Genomic DNA, 22,648 nt, shown 5'->3' on the forward strand with positions numbered 1-22,648 from the left:
CTTGGCCAAGCTTCACAATGCGAACCACAACTAAGAATAAAAATAAGAATAATTAATGAAAAGGTTAGTTGAGGAAGGTGATAAGGGTGAATAAGAGACAAAATGTAAAGAATGATAGCTATCTTAGCTAGAATAAGTTGGGGGATAACCCTTCAATGCTTGAATAATCAAGAGTTGTTTAAAATAAAACAAAAACCAAGAAGAGAAAGAGAGAGGAGTCTAGGTGTTAAGAAAAAGAAAGAGCAGGGTATAGCATAAACATGAAATATATTAGGAAAAGAAACTAAAAGTGAATTTAAGGAGTGATAGGCTCAACTCAACAAAGAAAAATGGAGAAAATTTTCTTAAGAGTGTTGGATGTAATACGTGGTTAATATTCCGCAAGTACAGAAATAAGTTATGATGTTTCCTAATGTGAAATTTCGTGTAACTTCTCAAATACAAAATAAGTAAAAAAAATTAAGAATACTATATGATTTGGAAACGAATGCCTCGTTGCCATTCCTCCATTCCCTAAGGAGAAGTGAATAAATTTTATTTAGTTTATAAAATTTACAGCTAGTCAATGTAGATCCAAGTTGGTGATATCTAATAAAAGAAAATAAATTTTTATTTAACATACATACTTACATCAAGTCAATGTAGATTAAAGTTGGTGTTATCCAATAAAGAACTAACACGTTTATATTTGTGATAAAAAGAATGTGTTTATACATATAAAGTTGACATCACTTTAAGAAATAAAAAGTACATTCGAATTCATAACTAAAAAAGAATAAAAAACTTTATTTTGTAAAATATTCTATTTAAAATATTAACTATAATAAAAATATACAAACTAACATCTATACTTAATGTTTTTATTAAATACTACTTTGGAAAATGAAGATGTTATGCCTCGACAAGTTCATTTTAAAAGATGTTGTTCTAGCTAGGCATGTTTATGATGTTGAATTTTCAATCTAGAGGAATTTATAAAACAAAAAACTACTCTATCTAATGTCAACCAACAGACCAACTTCTTATCAATAATCATCCTCATGTTTCTGTAAAATATGGCGGCAACCTTTCAATTATTAAATTTACTCTGTTTTATACAATAAAAAGGAACAAAAGATATAAAAAAATCCAAATGCCAACCCCGTTAATGTTTTATTTTAAAAATAAAATTACAGAAATCTATACATAAATATTAATACATTTTTTTTGTGAAAGATGTCGTTCAATTTAAATCAATTTTTTTTATTTATAAGAATCAAACTCAAGTATTAGAGATATTTATAACAATTCACACATACTTTTCAATCAAGTTTTAAATAAAATATACTAACTACCACACAGTATTTTGTATTAATTCAAATTAAAATTTCCTTTATTTTCGTAAACAATTCAACATAAATTGTTTTGAAATCGTTTACATTATTCTTATGTTTGATGCGTTTATTTTCTAGATATTTTATTTGTTGACGTAAGTAACGAGTTTTGTTCTTGTTTTCTCATAACCATACGCCTGGAAGAGAGAATTTTTTTTTTTCTTGTAAATGACTTTGGCAAATTTTGCAGTGGAAAATTTCATACTAAACAAGATTTTCTTTTGGAGTAGAAAAATGCTATCAAGTATCCATCGTTTGTTATAGAATTTCACAAATCTTACCAACGACATTGTTGCATAACCACGCACGAGAGGAGAGAGAAGAAGCAAAGGTGATTCGCATTGAAATTTACTTCCCTCAAATTTTGTAATAATTTGTATAACAAAATTTTCTTCTTTGTTTGGAAGAGGGATTTAAAATTATGAAAAATTTTAAATTTTAAGAATTTTAAATACTTTAATTGAAATTATTTTATTTTCAAAATTTTGTATTTGGATAAAAAAATTAAAATTGTGAGGTGAAAGAAAATGAATGTAAAGAGAATAGAATATATACTTGGTGTGCTTCCAAAAAGAAGAATACTGATGGACTACACCCGACTATAACATTCAGTCACGTAAAGCATGACTTAGTTCCTCCGCGCCGACGAGCACCTTTGTCGCGTGATGGATAGCAACGACTGTTCCCCTGACTGACGGGTGCAATTCTAAGTGTTCCCCTATGCCCACACCACACCTGATCGATGTTCCACGAGCTCAGAAGATGTTTCTTGAAGAAGAGGATTATCTGCATGAGGGAAGAGTCGCGAATTTGAGAACGAGATTTCAGAAACATTCAGGTGGAAGAGAGATGAAGGTTATAAAGGAAATACACCAACAATTTAGAAGATTCTTTAAGAAGAGAATTTCATTTTCTCACCTTTTAGAAGAAAATTGAAATTCCACATTTTTAGTTGCTTAAAATTCTAAAAATTTAAATTCTTCATAAAAAAAATATCTAAACTATGAATTTTAGATTAGAAAAATTTAAATCCTCTGATAAATTATTTTTCTCTGTTAAAATTCTCTATAAAAACGTACTCTTAGATAAATGTTTTTATTTAGTACTAATCCTTTGTCACGTTGACCAATTAGAAATTTCCATGAGGTTCTCGCATAAACATACACGACAGCGTTGATAAAGAAAAGATTGTATTGTAATTGTCTTTTGAGAATTTTCGTTAAAAGAAAATCATACTAAATAAGATTTCCGTATTGATGTTGTATACACAATCAATTATTTAGTGATGGCTGGATTATTGATTCAGGCAACTCCTACCACATATGTAAAATTGGGATTTGGTTTACAAGTTTCTTGTCAATGCATGTCGGTGGTCATGAGAAATAGTACTTCCTCCACAGTCATTGGTTTTGGAACAATTCAAAGGATCAAGATACACAATGGAGCGGTGAGAAATTTGTCTCATTTCCACATACTAGACTTAAAAACCTCCCACCTTTAGTGTTCTTCTAAAGGTGTAGATATAAAACTCCCCAAAAATATTCTTTTAATCGAAGATTGAATGGGTAGTGTGTTTAGTTTTTCATTAAAATAGAGCCTCGTGGACATTTGCCTCAACACAAACCTTTTTCACAACACATGCAATTGTTTATTTTCTAACGAGTAATCAAATACAACATTAATGACTTAGTGTTCATTTGTTTTATAATTTAATAGAACTGATTTTATGAAGGTAATCGTCTTTACATGTTTTTTTATTATCGTAAATGCATTAGTATGTTTAATTACAAACTACCTTCTTAATATAAAATATGTGATTTGATAAAACCTTTTTAGGATCTTCTGTGAGTTCTTCTACCAACAGAGATGAAATACTTGTAAAAACACTTCGACCCTCAAGTCAAAAGTATAAAGATGAACACGTGGATAAGTATATGGATTGTGAATACAAAGTGAATCCATGGACTTTGATCCTCTTTAATTTCTCTTATATTTTAATGAATGATAATGTTAGATTATATATCCTAGATTTAGAAATTATCCGTTACCTTTTCATTGATATTCTTCTCTCTTTCCTTATTTAAAACATTGTTATTCTTTTTTAAGTTATGAGTTTAGTCTATTGCCGGATATGATATCCCTCCGAGTCCGGTGATGAACTATTGAGACCGACTAAAGACTTATAGAGTTCGAGGAGAACAAAATATATATATATATATATATTGACCTTGCATTTTTTATTTTTTTACATTTAAAATTCTGCATCTGTCAATGTACATTGAGGTTAGCACGACTGTTAGTGCTAAATCAGTATCATGTCATGTTCTTTTTGATTTGAATGTTGCTCACTTGTCACTTAAAAGATGAGGCACATGAATGAGACAGGGATGTCTATGTTGACCAAAGATGGCTTTTTTAACCGATTAGAAATTTGCGATCCAAATTCTTGTAACCCTATGTCCTAAGGGAAACAAAACTATGTGTCAAAGTTTTTTGGGGTGGTGCTATTACAATTGAACTTATTTAGGACACTCATACACCGATACACACCCGCTTCTCTCTCTCTTGAACCAACTTGTTTATGGTTGTCCAATTATTGCACATGTTCCTTATTCACATTCTAAGAAATAGCACAACTGCCAAGTAGCACAAAGTGTAGTCTCTTCCAAATCATCAACCACATAAGAAAAAAGTACATTCTCTTCTCCTATACCCCAATGCCAAATGGCCGGTCACAATTCATTATGGATCAAGAATTCAAGATCCTCTAGAGTTCTACAATAACTCCAGTGTGGGTGCAGTTCATAATCTCATGCACCTTTCATTTTCATTTGTGTTATTTTTTGGCTAAATAACCACAAGTGATTTTACGGTAGAAATTGAGTGTATATAGTTTTGGTGAAATTGCAGATGATCTCATTATTTTGATACAAATTTTGTCTAAAAGGAAGCGCATTGGTCTATTCCTTACTCTTTAAATAAAAATAGAATGTTGCTAGAATGTAAACGTGGATAAGAATGACACATGTCAATTTATATATAAAAAAAGGAATTAAATAACAAGTTTTTAAAGTCGCAAATCTGAAAAAGATTTTACTTAACCACCCTTCCAACTTGAGGGTTATGCCTTGAGTGATAGTGACAAATTTAGAAATTTTAAGTTGTGATAGCTATACTTATATATAAATTTGTGGAGTCTATACTTATTAAATAGTCTTTTTTTTTATTGCATTTTAAATTATGGGGACAGTTTGTAATTACATGTATGTAAGTTAATAATAATAAAAAAGTTTCTGAGAGCAACTATACTCTTAAATGTGACAACGCAGATCCGTCCCAATTTGGTGATATTTGGTTAAAGACAAAATAAATAAATAAATTAAGAACCTTAGTTTAACTGGAAACAAGTTGTTTATATGATTGCTTGATCCAATACCAAGGAGGATGGTTTTCCTTCAATGTAGCCTACCTTATCCATCTTATCAACTAGTACTTAGGCCTCTGTATTACAAAAAATTAAATTTTAAAAAAAATACCAGACTTTTACTTGTGAGACTGTATTGAGACAAGTTTGTCTACACTACCAAATAATATACCAAACTTAAGAAAGTAACAAAAGAAAAAAGTAGAAAGAATTAGAATAAAAAAGGAGGAAGCGGATTGCACAAGGAAAAGTAGTTTACCGGCCAGTCTGTAATAGAATCACTACATTTACAACTAGTCAACCATACTACATGCATTGAGAAAATGCAAGGAATCAAACCGCTAGCTGTTGTTGCTTTTGATGAGAAGATTCATCCTCATTGAAGCACAAGTGGGCCTTTAGTGATTTTCCTAAATTTAGGGTGGAATCTGCAAAATTTAGAGGTTGTTGGATCAACAACATTTCTCTTTGGAGATTGACACAGTAGGCTTGGAAGGTGCCTGGGGTTACATTTAAATGGAAACCCAAACCAAACAGGAAATCCAACTCAAGAAAATTCATCTCTATTTTGGTGATTCCCCCAACTTTTGCATAGTAAGCATTGTTGTAGTACCTGAAAAATATCAAACCACATGCACAAAAAGAGAACGTTAGGTTAATATCATGTAAAGTGTTTTTCTTATAAAAAATTACTTAGTCAAACATAATAAGTATTTGACATTTGTTTTTCTTTATAACTAAATGTTCGAAAACTATATATATATATATAAAATAAGTGTAGTGAGTGTATATTATTTTGAGAAGGTTTAATCTTAACCACATGGTTATAAAACTAAATGAATGATGATGATTAGGTTTAAATAAAACTGATGTCAACTATTTATATATATATTTTTGTTACAATTAGACTTTTTTTTTTGTTACAGTCAACTATTTATATAATAATCATACTATCAATATTGATTATTATCTTTTGTTACATTTCCATTAACTAGCTCGCTCTATTTTTCAATGTATAATATATTAAATATTAATAAAAGATATTTGCTGGATATGTGCAGTAAACTCATGGGATCACATGGGTAGATTGTCTCTTCTCAATGGAAAGCCAGCCTAACCATAGTGTTTTTCACAAGCAAGAATTTGGAGTATATTTTTTTTAAAAATATTGTTGTCATAAACACGGAACATTACGTCAGAGACAATTATAAAAGATTAAGAAACACCCCAAAAGGAGAAAAAAAGAAACAGCCCAACAATAATTCACAATATGGGGTTTTAAGATATTTAAATTTTCTTCTGGTACTGGAATACTTCAAAATTCAGAACAAGAATAATTGATGGAGATAATCATAGATCTCCAGACAGGGGAAATGCAGAACAACTGAACCATCATTTGACTTTTGTCTAACTAACTGCGACATACTCCATAGAATTCATAAGAAAAAGCAGAGGAAAAGAAAAGAGTTCAAAGTAAAGAGTAACACCCATAATTCATCACTGGTTAATTTAATCATATTAAAGTTTCAGAATTCAGAAATAACAGAAATTGAACGTCTGTTAAGGATATTAAGATAGTTAGGTGTATTTGATTTCTATTTTCAAAAAATATATTTTTATTTTTTTAAAAAAAATTAGACACCTACGCCATGTTCATGCCTTACTACATGCAATACCTATCTAGATGATCCACACTCTTGAGTTAGCATTACAAGACAGAAAAAAACATCTACCAATTGTTGTTTTTTTTAAAGAATTTTCAAAACTTATTAAATTTTGAATGAAAAATTGATTACTAAGCAGCATGAAATTCTGTAAAAAAAAAAAAGAATGAAATTAATTTGGAAAACAGTTTATAAAATAAAAAAGTTAGGATGAAAAATCAAACAAACTCTCATAGTATTGCTAGCTACCTTAGAAAATAAAAAAAAAACCTATTCTAACTTTCCAAGCCTCTAAATAACCCATGATTTCATCAATGATTAACTTAATTATTATATATACATCAAAGTTTCACAATCAAGAAAACACAGAATTTGAAAATTTGTTAAGTGTACTAACTAAGGCCTAAGGCCACTTACATGTCATCCATGAACTTGGCAGCTACCATGACACTAGTGATCAGCAAACGGTGCACGTTGAAGGTGTTGATGGGAAGGGAGGGTTGTCTCTGAGTGAATCGGTCGAGGTAGACGTAGGCGACGACGAAGCACGAGGGGCTGCAGTTGGCGTACTTGAAGATTCTCTCAAGGTAGCTATGAATTGAGATGTTTGGCCTTGTCAAGCCATGGAACACTGAGATCTTCTGGTGCTGTTGGTTGTGATCATTTGACTCAGCCACCCTTTCAAGAAGAGAGGAGAGGAAGGTGATCACTTTTGGCATCACACTTGGACTCTCCTCCTCTGCCATGGAAATTTTGCCAAAGCTTTGATGGAACAACAATGTTTGAAATTGTCATGATGTGGGATATTTATATGCCACTTCTTTATCCTATGCACCAAGACCATAGGTTAAAGGAGTTATCAAATGATTTTATACTTTTTAATATAATAGATGATTTATTTTTTTATAATTTTTTTTAAAAATTTTGTCCTCTTAACCTAAGTATTTGTTGCATATGATAGAAAAATATACACGCACATGTATTAAAAAAAGATCGATTGACTTGAGTTGTCAAATTTAATAACATGACACTTGATTGCATTTTTTGGTTTGTCTGCTTTCTTAATCTTGCAAATTTCATCCTTTTATTATTTTTACAAATTTGATCTCTCACTATTTTAAACCTATCGGTTAACTTAACAATTAATATTTTACAAAAATATTGATGTAACCGTATAATAAAATGTCACATCGATATTACACATACGCCAAAATTGTATAATTAAATAATAGGGTTAAAGCATATATTATATATATATATATATATATATATATATAGAGAGAGAGAGAGAGAGAGAGAGAGAGAGAGAGAGAGAGAGAGTACTTTTCTTGATGCAGAAATACCCTAGTAATTTACATAATGACGACTTGCAAGTTGGCACATCAGTGGTGGTGTGTATCCTTTTTCGGCTATAAAAGTTTTGGGGTTTGAGTTGGGTAATGATTTTGATTTCCTCTTTAATTTCAAAACTTGACTTGTAAAAGAGGGAAGGCTGGTGCGTTTACTGTGGATTAATGTCCCTTTCTCGAAATTAAGTAGTGATTTTGTAGTTGATTTATTTGTGACCGTGGAGATGGCATTCCATACCCTTCATGTGATCACATGTGGGGGAATTTGAGACCCTAGTGTAAAGGTCCCACTGTTTGGAGACCCTAACATGTGTTTTGATTCTGGTACAAGTGGGTGACATGACATGGATTTGCTATGTTGGTCCACAGCATTACTATACATTGCTTTTGTTCTATATACTTGCTTGCACAAACATTAAAAGAAAAACAGCGTAGAGGTGGTGTTTTTTTGTTAAAGATTGGTTCATGTGATCCAAATAAATCAAAAGTTTGAATAATAGTGTTATTTCTGTGATAATATTTATTGTTTTGGAAGGCATCCAACTTAGATTAGACTTTTATAGATTTCGTTTCGAAAAGGTTAGATTAAATGGTCTATTAATGTGTTTAAAAATCAAGGAACCTACTCTTTTTTTCCCCTTCAAAAAAAGAGAGCACATGCTACATAGTAAATAATAAAATCAGTATTTTTTTTTTCGTTTTCCGTATATATCCTTTTTGGGTGCAATACAAATTTCAATTATGTTAGAGACATGGTCACACATTAAATGAGTACTCTCTTTTGAGTGAAATCTAAGGAAAAAATATTGAATCACACCTATCAAGAAATTAGTTAACATTATTTAATCTGTTTTAACTTTAAATTATACACTTCATAAATTTTAGAGTGTGTAGCATATCCTAAGAAAATTCTCATTTCAACTTTGTCATCCAATTTGGATCTTTTAACAACTGAACATAATAGATTGATTCAAAAATCTTCAAGTGTTTGAGAGAGGGCTCCACTCCCATCCATGCTTCCACTACTACAATTTATTGATTTAACATCGCATGCTTAACATCGGTTTTAAAAAAACTGATGTTAACATTAATATCTTAACATCAGTTATTGAAAAACTGATGTTAACATTAATATCTTAATATCGATTATTGAAAAATCGATATTAACTATAGAAAGTTAACATCAATTTTTGAAAAAACCGATGTTAACATTGTAAAGTTAACATCAGTTTTGTTTAAGAAATCGATGTTGTCTTATTCATAACTTAAAACCCCAAAATTCATTTCCCCCCACGTGATCAGTTACTAAAACCCTTCTCCCTTTCTTTCTCATCGCTCAGGCTCAAAAGATTTGTCTGTCCTCCTCACTCAAGTTGCCATTGAGGTTCGTGTTCGGGTTCGCACAGGCTCCATGAGTTCCCGTTCATGACTGCCACAATTTAGGTACGTGGGCAAACCTTCATGTTGCTTTAACCTTTATCCCTATAGAATGTTAACTTCGGGCTGGTGAGTTCGTTGTTTTGTAGGTTTTAGACATTGTCTTGGCTCTTGATTGGTGGGTTCGTGAGTTTATGAGTTGGTGGGTTTGCGAGTTCCTGAGTTGGTGGGTTCGTGAGTTCGTGAGTTTGTGAGTTGGTGGGTTCGTGGGTTGGTTAGTTCGTTGTTTCGTAGGTTTCTCTCTTTGGCACTTTTGATTTTGTAAGTTTTCTCTTCAACTTTTGATAGCTGTAACAATTCTTAGATTTTACTTCGAAGGGATAGCATTCGATCTTTATTCTCCTTTCGTTGTCTCTTATTATTTCTTTAAATACTGGTTTTGAATGAAATATTGGTGAATTCTGTTTTGTATGCCAACCTAACTGTGAGAGATGAATGGTTTGAATACACTTGAAAATACATATATAGATATCCTTTTTTAAATGTTTTTTGTTGTATTTAAAAGAAAGGCTGGAAATTTGTTCTGTGACTGCTACTAAGTGTTAGAAGAAGATGCTTGTTTCTGCCAGTTGCAGAGACTTTGATGCCACCACATGGGATGTATAGTTAGATACTGAAGATTACAAAAAGATCCCAGTTTCAATGTAACAACAATTAATCCAATCATAAATCAATTGTTTTTATTTATATCAATCCATTTTATCCCATTTTGTTTTGGATTGCTTAGCCTGAAACCTTGTTAGTTGTTACTATAAATTGAATTCACTAAAAATGAAATAAAAACTATATGAGAAGTAAGGATTGCCTTAAAGTTTCTCTTTGTGGTACTCCTAGGCTTAGGATATGATAGTTTATCTAAGAGATTAGGACCATATCTTTACTTAAAGCAATATTTATAATTAGGGGAACAAGGAAAGGAAAGAGTTTATCTGTAGTCAGCATGATTTGGAGGGTATTGAGAATTGTAAACTAAGCCAGTTCGATTAGGAAGTAAGAGGATATGGAGGCTAATTTTTTATTTGCTGAAATCTTCGATGTTCTAGTCTAGCAAGCATGCCAATATTTTGTATTTAAATTTATAATCAATTTTAGGCATCTTTCTTTTCTTATATGTAAGTGTATGAATAGGAAAAGCTGTCTTACTAATACTCCAGGTCTGTAACATAGCTCAAAGGAGACCCAATTTAAATGAATGTGAATTCATGTAGGCTTACTTCTTGGGGTCTTGGACAATGAGAGTATTTCTTATTATCATGACTACCCTGCATGTTTGATTTGCTATAGTATTAGTAACAGGGCAAAGTATAGGCATAACACATCACTACCTGATAGGAACTCAGAAAATAAGATGGAACCTAGGTGGAAAGAATAAAAAAGAGTAGAATTTAACTATTGAAAATTGAACACAAAGTGGATAATTGAATAAGGATCTTTCCTCCCACTCCCTAATCTGATTTGTTGAATACCCTCCCTAATCTGATTTCCTTATTTATCTAACCAAACTCCAATAGCTGTCCTTATTCAGCCCTCCACATTATACATCCTGACAATACTTCCCCCTTGAAATTCCACCTTGCCTTCAAGGTGGAAATAGGGAATTCAAAACCTCACAGGCTTTGATCTTTTTCTTTATGAGCACTTGATGGAATGAACCAGTGTCATGCACCCTTTGAGGTTGTTTTCAAAGATTTGTGGGGTCTTTCACCCTTTGCATCCCCCTCGGGTTTCAGATATTATGTGGCTTTTGTGGATGTTCATACCAGGTTTACTTGGTTCTATTTACTCAAAAATAATTCTGACACCTTAGAGACCTTTAAACTTTTTAAAACAATGGTTTTTAATCAGTTTAAGTCTACCATTAAGGCTGTGCAATCTGATTGGGGAAGGGAGTTCAGACCCTTTACTAAGTTCTTAACCCAAAATGGTATTCAGCATAGGCTCATTTGTCCTTATACTCACCATCCAAATGGTGTAGTTGAACGCAAGCACAAGAACATAGTGGAGCTTGGTGTCACTCTTCTTTCTTAGGCCAAACTGCCACTACACTACTGAGATCATGCCTCTGTTTCCAGCATTTACTTGATCAACAGGTTGCCATCTTCAACTATTGACAATAGGGCTCCCTATCAGAAACTGTTCAACAAACTTCCTCATTATTCATTTCTTAGGGTGTTTAGTTGCTCATGTTTCCCTTTTCTTAGACCATACAACAAGCACAAGTTCCAATTCAAATCTCAGGAATGTGTCTTCTTGGGGTTATTCCCTTTCTCACAAAGGCTATAAGTGCCTAGGTGCTGATGGCAGAACCATATGAAGCTTGATTGTAACTAAGAATAATATTGAGCAATGATGTGACTAGAACCATATGAAGCTTGGTTGTGAACCTTATTACCTTATTTGAAGCTTTATTCACACAACATACACTGCTGACACAAAATTTCTTGAATTATATATGCAGAAATTTCTTCAATTCAATCAAGCTTATTAGCTGTCACAAGCTAGCTGGCCTCTTCATAAGGTATTCACCTACACAAGTTTTGGCATGTTAAGTTATTTGGTTTGTGCATAGTGTTATTTCATTTATTAAGTGGATGTTCATTTTACTTTTTTGTTCCTGTTTATAGCAACATAACTTGAATTTGAAGTAGGCATTGCTATCTTGTAATTAAGAATAATATTGAGCAATGATGTGACTAGAACCATATGAAGCTTGATTTTCAATCTCATTACCTTATTTGAAGCTTTATTCATACAACATACATTACTCACACAAAATTTCTTGAATTATATATACATAAATTTCTTCAATTCTGGGTTATTAGCTATCACAAGCTAGCTGGCCTCTTCATAAGGTACTCACTGTGGAAGCAAATCTTTTCAAGTTTATTTTGATGATGCCAAAGACTCAAGTCAAGAATCAAGAGTAAAAAAAGTTTCAAGAATCAAAGAGTCATTCAATCAAGAATCAAGATTCAAGTGAAGATTCAAGATATGCAAGAACTTTAAGAAAAACATCAAGATAAGTATAAAAAGATTTTTTTCAAAAGAAAAGATTGGATAGCACAATTTGTCCAAAATAATTTTTCAAAGAAAAATATTTTACCAGAGTTTTTACTCTCTGGTAGTCGATTACCAGAAGGCAGTAATCGATTACCAGAAGCCCAAACAGTTTTATAACTGTTTTACAAAGTAGTAATCGATTACCATGGGCATGTAATCGATTACCAATGATTTTTAAATGTTGGATTTCAAATTTCAAGAGTCACAACTTGTGATAAAACATTTTCAAACTTGTGTAATCGATTACACAACATTTGTAATCGATTACTGGTGTTTCTAAACGTTGATTTTCAAATTTAAACATGAAAAGTCACATCTGTTGATGTGTAATCGATTACACCTTGATGGTAATCGATTACCAGTGACTTATTTTGAAAAATAAATTACCAAAAGTCACAATTCTTAAAGTGACTAGTTTCTGAAGATTTTCTAAGAGTCACAACTTTTAAAGTGACTAGTTTCCAAAAAGAGTCACAACTTTTAAAGTGACTAGTTTTCAAAAGAGTCACAACTTTTAAAGTGACTAGTTTTAAAGAAATTGTCAAGAATCACAAACTTTAATTTGATTCATAAAATGACTATAAATATGTGACCATGGCATGAATTTCAAGAAGAGATTCTTTTCATCCAAAAACAGATTCCTTTCATTCTAAAATAGAGATTTCTTTCATTCATTCAAAGCATTCTTCTAAGATTTTTTGTTCAATACTTTCTTTATTCAAGAAAAGTTCATTGGCAAAAAACTTGTGTTATTCTTCTTCTTCTTTCCTTCTCCCTCTTGCCAAAAGAATTCAAAGAACTAACCGTCAGAGAATTCTTTTGATTCTTCCTTCTCCCTCTTGCCAAAAGAATTCAAAGGACTAACCGCCTGAGAATTCTTTTGATTCTTCCTCTTCCCTCTGAACAAAAGATTTCAAAGGACTAACCGTCTGAGATATCTTTTGTTTCCCCTTACAAAGATTCAAGGGACTAACCGCCTAAGAATTTTTTGTCTTAACACATTGGAGCATACATCCTTTGTGGTACAAGTAGAGCATACATCTACTTGGGTTGTAATACTGAGAATAAGAGAGGGTACATCTCTTGTGGATTAGTTCAAGTGGAGCGTACATCCACTTGGTGTTTCAAAGAGAACAAGGGAGGGTACATCCTTTGTGGCTCTTTGCTTGTAAAGGATTTTACAAGGTTAAAGGAAATCTCAAGAACCGGTGGTTGCTTAGGGACTGGATGTAGGCACGGGTTGTTGTCGACCCAGTATAAAAACTTGTGTTTGTTTCCTTCTTCCCTACACTCTTTAATTTCCACCGTGCACTTTTTATTTATGCTTTACTGTTGTCTAAGTTATTGTTTCTGTTCTTTACTTTCTCATAACTTAGTAGTAAAGCCTAATTGAATCTAGTAATATTAAGAAGGAAATTTTTTTAATTAGTCAAGACACGTTCATAATTAATTCAACCCCCCTTCTTAATTATTCTGAAGTCACTCGATCCAACACTCACCTACACAAGTTTTGGGATGTTAAGTAATTTGGTTTGTGCATAGTGTTATTTCATTTATTAAGTGGATGTTGATATTTCTTTTTCCTTCTTGTTTATAACAACCTAACTTGGATTTGAAGTAGGCATTGCTATCTTGTAACTAAGAATAATATTGAGTAATGATCTGACTAGAACCTGTAAGTGCCAATGAAATTTGTAGTTAGGCTTATAGGATAAGGTATGTAGTCGAGGATCAAGAAATGTACATACTTTGTAATGAATCAAATCACCTTTAGAGAAACTGAAGGTGAAGGTGGGTTGGTCAGCTCCAAGGTAATGAATCAAATCACCAATTGGAGTCTGTTGTGTTGTTTTCCACCAAGTTTATTTTGCATCCAGCTGAGGAACTGCAAGTGACAAAAAGTTTTAGATTATATCATAGAAAATTTTTTCCAACACTAAATTAAGATAACAATTCTCTTACCCTCACACTGTCACACATAATTGGTAGCACAATGATTGGACCTGCATTAATCGATTTTGTTGTTGTTGATTGGACCTACATTAATTGATTTTGTTCTTGCTGATTGGGCCTGCATTAATCGATTTTGTTGTTACTGATTTTAATTGGTCTATGGCAGTATAGAAGAAAGCAAACATGCCATTAGTTTATTTGATGCTTGCATGCACATACACAGTTTCCAAAACCAAATACGTGTACAAAGTTCACATAAATTTGTTTGTAAATATTTATAAGATAAAATAAATTGATTTTAGTTGGTGAACTAAAATTAACTAGTACACTTTTGATTTGTGTGTTGGTGCTTAGCTATGATGTGACTGATTGGGTTAGTGAAAATTGATTGGGCAAGGTCTGAGAAGAAAGTTGGTCCATATATTGTCTGCCTTGCTTTTTCTGGTTTCTTGGCCAATTTTCAGGTATCCCATTTCTTGAATTTTTGAATCGTTCATACTAGTTTAGGTGTCTGAACTGCAATGCATTGATTGTTGGTGCTGCTGCATTATTTGAAAATCATATAGCTTTGATTGTCCAACAACTGAGATAAACCTAATTTGGATGGAAAACAAATCATCTAGCAGTTAAGAAGAAATCACCTAATCAAACCTAGGCCACTTAATTTAATTAATTAATTACTTGAAAATTGAGGAAGCACAATTTCAACATGTACTCTTCTAATTAAAAGAAAAAAAGATAATAAATAACTCATACTAAATTCTTTAGCTACATCAAAATTTGCCCACATTAACACACTATTTCCTCTGAAAAATCCTCCACTAGAAAGCAATAGATTACAAGTTCAAGTTCCACAGGTAGCTCACTTGTGTGCTCAACATTTTTCTTCCACCTGTATTGATCTCTAGAGAAGTCCTCTTCTATCATCATATCAATAGTGTTGGACTCCACTTTTTTCCACAATTCTAGCCTCCTAAGAACCCTTCTTATCACCATGTCTGAACAATTATTAAATTCCCTCTCTTCCTCCTTGATGAGATCATAGACCAACCTCTTGAGGTCTTCTGGAGTTTGCTACTTAGTTCTTGAAAATTTAACACGAAGGAAAAGAAAATAAATATAAGCATCTTCCTTCAAATATTTTTGTAAAATTGCTTAGACATTCATTGCAGACAGATCAAATTTCAGCAAATTCTTTCTTGTGCAGAACTAAGCATGTATAACATCAATAAGTACATGATGCATAGAAGTTTTAGCAGCTATTTGAAGCATAGGAGATTTACTAGGCCTAAATTTGGTTTGGAATCACTAAAACTAAATAAACAAAAATGTTCACTTTCATGACATTTTTACACATTACAAGTTGGGGTTAACTAATTATATCTTTTGTAGTCATGGATCGTTCCTACATACTATTAGTTGGCCTTTGTATCCTATAGTAATATAAATTAAGTCGACAATCTGTTGTTTTGCAAGTCTTTTCCATTGATAATTATAATTGTTGCTTTTTTTTTTTGCTGCATTAATTAATTATTGATGTTATCTCAACTGGAAGTATTAAGTTAAATGCATTTTTCAATGGCTTCTTCCTGCCATATTTTGAAACTGAGAGTATCACTACCAACCATTTTTACCGACCTAGTCTCCTTACATTATCCCAATTTCCCGCAGCTCCATTTTCAATCTCTGAAATATGTTGTAGGTTTCATTCTTTCCTTAAATAGTCACTAGTTTATTTACAGATTAATTGTTCTGTATTTTAGAAGTAATATGGAGTTTTGTCACATAGCGGTGCCCATTGGACATTTCTAAACCTTAATTGTTCAATTAGGAAATCCATTCAAGTTTTCTGTCAGTTGTCTGAAAGGGTGTTATTCAATTTCATTGAGAGCCTCCAACTAAAAATATTTGATACAAATCTTTGGAGAACATGCACAGATCGACATCAAGTGGCCTTCTTTTTTCCAACCAGTAAGCTCAAAGAATATGTGTTTCCCTTTTGTTCAGCTGCTTCTACTCAACTCATTCTTCTTTCCTTCATCTCTAATAGCAATTGAGTTAGTTTTATTTATTCTCCACATTTCAACTCCACAAACTCTTAAACCAATTCTATGGTTTGCATAATCCTCCTAAAGTGGTTGCAGACTTCAGCCCCCCCCCCCCCCCCCCCCCCCGTTCTCATGCATCAGCAACTAATGGACAAGCTGAACCATTAGCTAATGGACAAGCTGAACCACTAAACAATCACTTGCACCACTAAGTATTAATATGATTTGTATAATGTCCCAAAGCTTTCTTTTTATGTTAAAAGTTGTCAGTTATTTTTCTATGATTGGACATAGACATCAAGAGGAACATTATAAAGGTAAGAAGCTCAAGCAAGAATTCTTTCACTGCTTTCTCATTTATACTAGTTCAAGTTAATTACAACCATAACTATAGATACAATCAAAATGCTAAAAGCAAGGATCACTACAAAAGCTAGAGATATCTCAATTAAACTTAGCTCCACCTCCACCTCCATTTCCCCAATTGTTCCTCAACAGCAAAGCATGGTCAAGCTCCACCTCCACTTCCCCAATTGTTGGTCGCCCATTTCATTCATACTTCAAGCATCTCTAGTATCAATCTCTTACCCATAACATAATGTACTTTAATTGGTTTTGGCTTTGACATAAAACGTGGTCCCTTTATGCTAATGCCAAAATCTGCAACTGTATGGTTGTAGAATCGTATGAAACACAATTAGGGTGATGAAATAGGATTATTTGGTTGGACCACTTGATCTCTTTCAGCAAACTGCACTCTAACCCTCTGTAAAAAGTATAAACCCAGTGTCATTACTTTGCTTTTAGTATTGGCATTGAAAGGGCATATAATGACTACCATTAGAAAACAATTATGCTCCCCATCAACCATTTTTTTTATAACAACTTGTATTATGTACCAAGAGAGTAGGCTAGTCATAGATGTCTATAATTAGGTAACAAATAAAGAGAAGTCCAAGTCTAAGATGATGTAGCTACACCAAGTGTAGGATAACTGTTTATAATATAAGATAATGTCTATACTGGATGATAGCTAAAGTTAATGACAGGGACACATGTCTTTTTTGTAGTTTTGTCAAGTCATTAGCATATTCTTCCAAAAGATAAAAACCTAGACAGATACCCCAATTGATAGTCTAAATGTATCATGATCACATCATCTTAGAAAAATTGATAGTCTAAATGTATGATAACAACAACTTAAAGCTACAAGTGTATCCTAACCCCAAAACCTTAAGGACTAAAAATCATGAGAAATGCATTACCTTAAGCAAATTGCTCATAAATACATTACCTAAATCCATTGGTGTTACATGATGATTTACCTACTTATTTTTCAAAGGAGCTGAACCAAAGCACTTGGCTTTCTCTGCTGCTCTTGGTGTACAATTGGGAGTATTTCAAAAGGCATAGTTTTATATATATGATGTAATTTTAGTTGATATATTGAAGTTTGTGTTATATGTCATTTACAAATGAAATATTTAAATTGTAGGCACTATTTATCTTGTTGTTTGCATCATGATCACAACATTCGTTCTTGAACACTATACTGATCATCATCATAGGTACGAAAGTTTTTCATAAACTTTTGATGCATAATTTTGTTATGATTGTTTTTGTATGTTGTTGTATGCCATTAATTTACTTTGTTTTAGATACAACTTTTGTTCATAATGAGTGAACCTTAGATTCCCGTTTGAGACTGAATGCAATGATTCTTGCGGATAGTTTGCATTAATCATTGTATTCAATCTTGAATTGTCTGTTTGGACAGTTTGGGGAGATTGATATTTTTATGGTGAATTCATGCATTAAGGTTAATATTATTTTGTTTAATTTGATGACATTTTGGTACAATGCATTTCTAGTTGTTCTCTGAGTGCATACTTGATTATTGGGAAATTAATTTCACCGATTTCATGCCGTGTACTTGGAGACCAATGCGAAATACTGCCGAAATTTTGTCAAATTTAACAAAATAGAATTAACCTTGACGTATGAAGCTACCATAAAAAAAGGTCTTCCTAAATGGGATAGGGCCACACCTATAATAAAAAAGTGAGATTTTCATGCATCGAATAACTTTGGGAGTATCACGGAGTTATTATTTAGATGGATCAAAGTTGGATGAATAAAAGTCGCATGAACCCTGCATATGAGGAAGGCGTCGAAGAGTTCTTGCAATTTGCCTCCAAAAGAAGTCGATCGGATGAGGATGGAAAATAATATTGTCCTTGCATCAATTGTTTGAACGGAAGACGACAAATACTGGATGACATACTAGAGCATCTATTGTGTGATGGGATTAAGAAGAATTACACCATGTGGATATGGCATAGTGAATTGACAGACATGCAGAGTGAGTCCCAATCTGAACAGTTTGATGTAGAAATGAGAGATCACTTGGAGGATATGATTCGTGACCTTGGACAAGAGTCTTTTCAGCAAACACATGCCCCTGTGTATGATACATTGCAAAGTGATTAAAAAAAACCTTTGTATCTGGGGTGCAAGAATTCCTTGACCCTATTGTCAGAGGTGTTAAGTCTAGTTAATGTGAAGGACAAATATGGGTGGAGTGACAAAAGCTTTAGTTTACTGCTTCAAGTAGTGCATGATATGCTTCCAGAGGAAAACACGTTGTCTAAAAGTTACTATCAGGCGAAAAAGATACTATGTCCGATGAGTATGGAGTATCAGAAGATTCATGCTTGCCCGAATGATTGCATATTGTACAAACATGAATTTGAAGAAATGTCCAAATGTCCTAGGTGTGGGGTATCGCGGTACAAAGTCAAGGATGATGAAGAGTGTAGTAGTGATGAAAACTCAAACAATGGCTGGCCCCCTAGCGAAGGTGTTGTGGTATCTACCGATCGTTCCAAGGTTTAAGCGTCTTTTTGCTAATGCAGACGTTGCTAAAGACCTTACATGGCATGCAAATGGGAGCAACTACGATGGAATGGTCTATCATCCGGCTGATTGCTCGTACTAGAAGAAGATAGATCATTTGTTTTTGGATTTTAGTAAAGAGGCAAGAAATCTTAGGCTTGGACTAGCTAGTGATGGAATGAATCCATATGGCAATTTAAGCACTCAACACAGTTCATGGCCAATTCTACTAGTAATTTACAATTTGCTTCCTTGGTTGTGCATGAAGCAAAAATACACGATGTTGTCTATGATGATATCGGGCCCAAGATAGTCAGGAAATGACATTGATGTTTATCTAAGTCCGTTGATTGAAGACCTGACAAAGTTGTGGGACGAGGGGGTTTTAGTGTTTGATGGGTTTCAGAATGAGACTTTTCAAATGCGTGCAATGCTTTTTTGTACCATTAATGACTTTCCAGCATATGGGAATTTGAGCGGTTACAGTGTTAAGGGTCATCATGCATGCCCCATCTGTGAAGAAGACACAAGCTACATACAACTAAAAAATGGTAGAAAAATAGTCTACACTAAGCATCGACGTTTTCTAAAACCTCATCACCCTTACAGGCGATTGAATAAATCATTTAATGGAAGTCAAGAGCACAAAACTGCACCGATACCATTGACTGGTGAATAGGTCTTCCTGCGGGTTCAACACCTGAATACTATATTTGGAAAGACCCAAAAGAAGGAAAAAAGTAAGACTTGTATATGGAAGAAGAGGTCGATTTTCTTTGATCTTCCGTACTGGTCCGATCTAGATATTAGACATTGTATTGATGTTATGCATGTGGAGAAAAATGTATGTGATAGTGTCGTTGGGACGCTCCTAAACATTCAAGGCAAGATGAAAGATGGTTTGAATACCCATCAAGATCTAGCTGAGATGGGTATACGATCGCAGTTGCATCCAAGGTCTGATGGTAAAAAAATATACTTGCCTCCAACTTGTCATACTTTGTCCAAAAAGGAGAAGATTAATTTTTGTCAGTGTCTACGCCGGGTCAAAGTCCCACAAGGATACTCTTCAAATATTAAGAGCCTTGTGCAGTTGAAGGATCTTAAGTTGGTAGGGTTAAAGTCTCACGATTGTCACGTCTTGATGCAACAATTGTTAGCTGTGGCCATACGAGACATTTTGCCTAACAAAGTCAGGTTAGGCATAACTCGCCTGTGCTTTTTCTTCAATGCCATATGTAGCAAAGTCGTTGATCCTATGAAGTTAGATGAGCTGGAAAATGAGGCTGCTATTATACTGTGCCAGTTGGAGATGTATTTTCCTACTGCTTTCTTTGACATCATGGTTCACTTAATTGTTCATCTGGTCAGAGAAATCAAATGTTGTGGTCTTGTTTTTTTGCGGTGAATGTACCCGATTGAGCGATACATGAAGATCTTAAAAGGGTATACGAAGAATCTACATCGTCTGGAAGCATTTATTGTTGAAAGGTACATTGCAGAAGAAGCCATTGAATTTTGTTCAAAGTACATTGAAAAGGCTAAACTTGTTGGGCTTCCCGAGTCTCGGCATGACGATAGAGTGGGCGGTAAGAGTTCAAGAGGACTGCATGTTATCACTCCAAGTGTAGAAGATTTGTTACAAGCTCACTTGTATGTGTTGAATAACAGTAATGAAGTTTTGCCATACATTAGCATGAAGGTTTAGTGAAAGAAAGTAATCCAAAAATGTCGAAGAACTGGGTCTTGAAAAAGAATAACAAGACTTTCCTTGATTGGTTTAAAGATACAACTTTGCTGATGAAAATGCTTTTGAAACGTTAAGAAAGCTAGCAGATGGGCCTAAAAGAAATGTTATAACTTGACAAGGATACAACATGAACAAGTATTCCTTTTATACAAAAGCACAAGACGAGAAAAGTATAATGCAAAATAGTGGGGTGACCCTAAGGGTTGAATCTCAACACTTCACCAATGTACATGATGACAATCCCTGTGTAGCTTCTATTCGAACTCTAGGACAGTCCCGAACTTTATCGGAAAATGTACTGAGTCGTTAAAGTAATAGTAAAATGGTAAGAAATCGAGTGTCGAACTCAGGGAACTTGTTTCATTTGGTGAAGTTTCATTTAGCAAGCAAAAATTGATATAAAGCCAGATAAACAAAATTAAACCAAAGATGTATATGTTGTAAATCTAAAATAACTACAAATACGCTTATCAAAACAGGAGAGAAAACAAATGATTAAAACGTTGGGTCCTTCTACTAAACGTTTGATGTAATTAAAAGATTTTTCTCTAATTAAGATTATTTCTGTGTTCTATGCTGAGGACTAAAATACCAAACACCGATTCCTCGTGTGAATGAACTAATTCTAATTGAACCTCATTCTCGGATGTCTCGTCGAACTTAGCCTAACCGAACAACACTACAATCACAACATATCAAAAACTAAAACCCTGCACTCTATGTCTAGCAATGCAGTTATCTAGCCCTGCTCTATCCAGTTCTAAGGATTAATACATTTTTCAATGCTAAAAATCCTAATTTTACACACCAATGGGTGATCAGACCAATGGTTTGATTGGTTCGGTTCGGTTTTGACCCAAATACATAAATGTCCCAAGCCAAACTGCTTGGATCAGTTTGGATCAATTCGGGTTCGTGAGTGACCCATACCCATGAACACCCTTAATTCCAGATTGATTACACCTTTTGGCTTTCATAATGGTCAGTCCATAAGGGAAAAAAAATCCAAAAAAAGTGCAGGAAGCAATGACCTAAAAAAATGTTACACTCTCTACACTATTGGGCTCTTTTTGAGCCCAAGAAAAGAAATTTCTTAACACCTAGCCCAATTATTTTTTTACTAACCCACATCTATTTTTAAGAGAACTAACCCACATCTACAATAGTTTATGAAAGTATTTAATTTTTGAAGTCTCACCCAATTTAAATTTCATTTTCTTGTTTCTCATGTGTACGTTGATCATTAGATAAAATACATGATATTTTGTTGTCATCTTCTAATTTCTATATGAGCAACAATGAGAAATTTTTTCTTCAAAAGATAAAAAAAAATAAGTTTTTTCTTCAATATGATAAAAATTTGTTTTATTCTACTTTTTATATTCATTTTGTTTCCTTCTCTTAAGTAATTGTATGGAAATTTATCCAAACTGCGCTATAATATATATGTTTGTGTATATTCTCATGCGTATGAACACTTAAATGTGTAACATCCTAATCCTTAGAAGTTAGAATCATAATCATCTATCACTTTATTCGTTAACTTTATAAATAAAAAATATTTTAGTCCCTCACTATAAAATGCCATTTACATTTATCCTTTTTTGATACAAAATGATAGTAGAAAATGAAGTGAAAAAAAGTGACAGATTTAGACAAAAGTCATACAAATCATAGACAAGGATGACCTCAAGA

The 22,648-nt window shown here is 33.1% G+C and overlaps 1 protein-coding gene across 1 annotated transcript; it reads right to left on the minus strand.

Annotated features, from left to right (window-relative positions):
- Positions 1–5,033: 5,033 nt before the first annotated feature.
- On the minus strand, positions 5,034–7,283 carry LOC100794854 (cyclin-U4-1). The gene is made up of 2 exons (XM_003528968.5): positions 6,879–7,283; positions 5,034–5,410 (listed from the first exon to the last, which is right to left on the minus strand). The coding sequence occupies exons 1-2, from the start codon at positions 7,205–7,207 to the stop codon at positions 5,131–5,133; spliced, it is 609 nt and encodes a 202-aa protein (XP_003529016.1). The 5' UTR covers positions 7,208–7,283; the 3' UTR covers positions 5,034–5,130.
- Positions 7,284–22,648: the final 15,365 nt, after the last annotated feature.

The sequence above is a fragment of the Glycine max genome, chromosome 7 (assembly GCF_000004515.6).
Source record: "Glycine max cultivar Williams 82 chromosome 7, Glycine_max_v4.0, whole genome shotgun sequence".
Classification (NCBI taxonomy): Eukaryota; Viridiplantae; Streptophyta; class Magnoliopsida; order Fabales; family Fabaceae; genus Glycine; species Glycine max.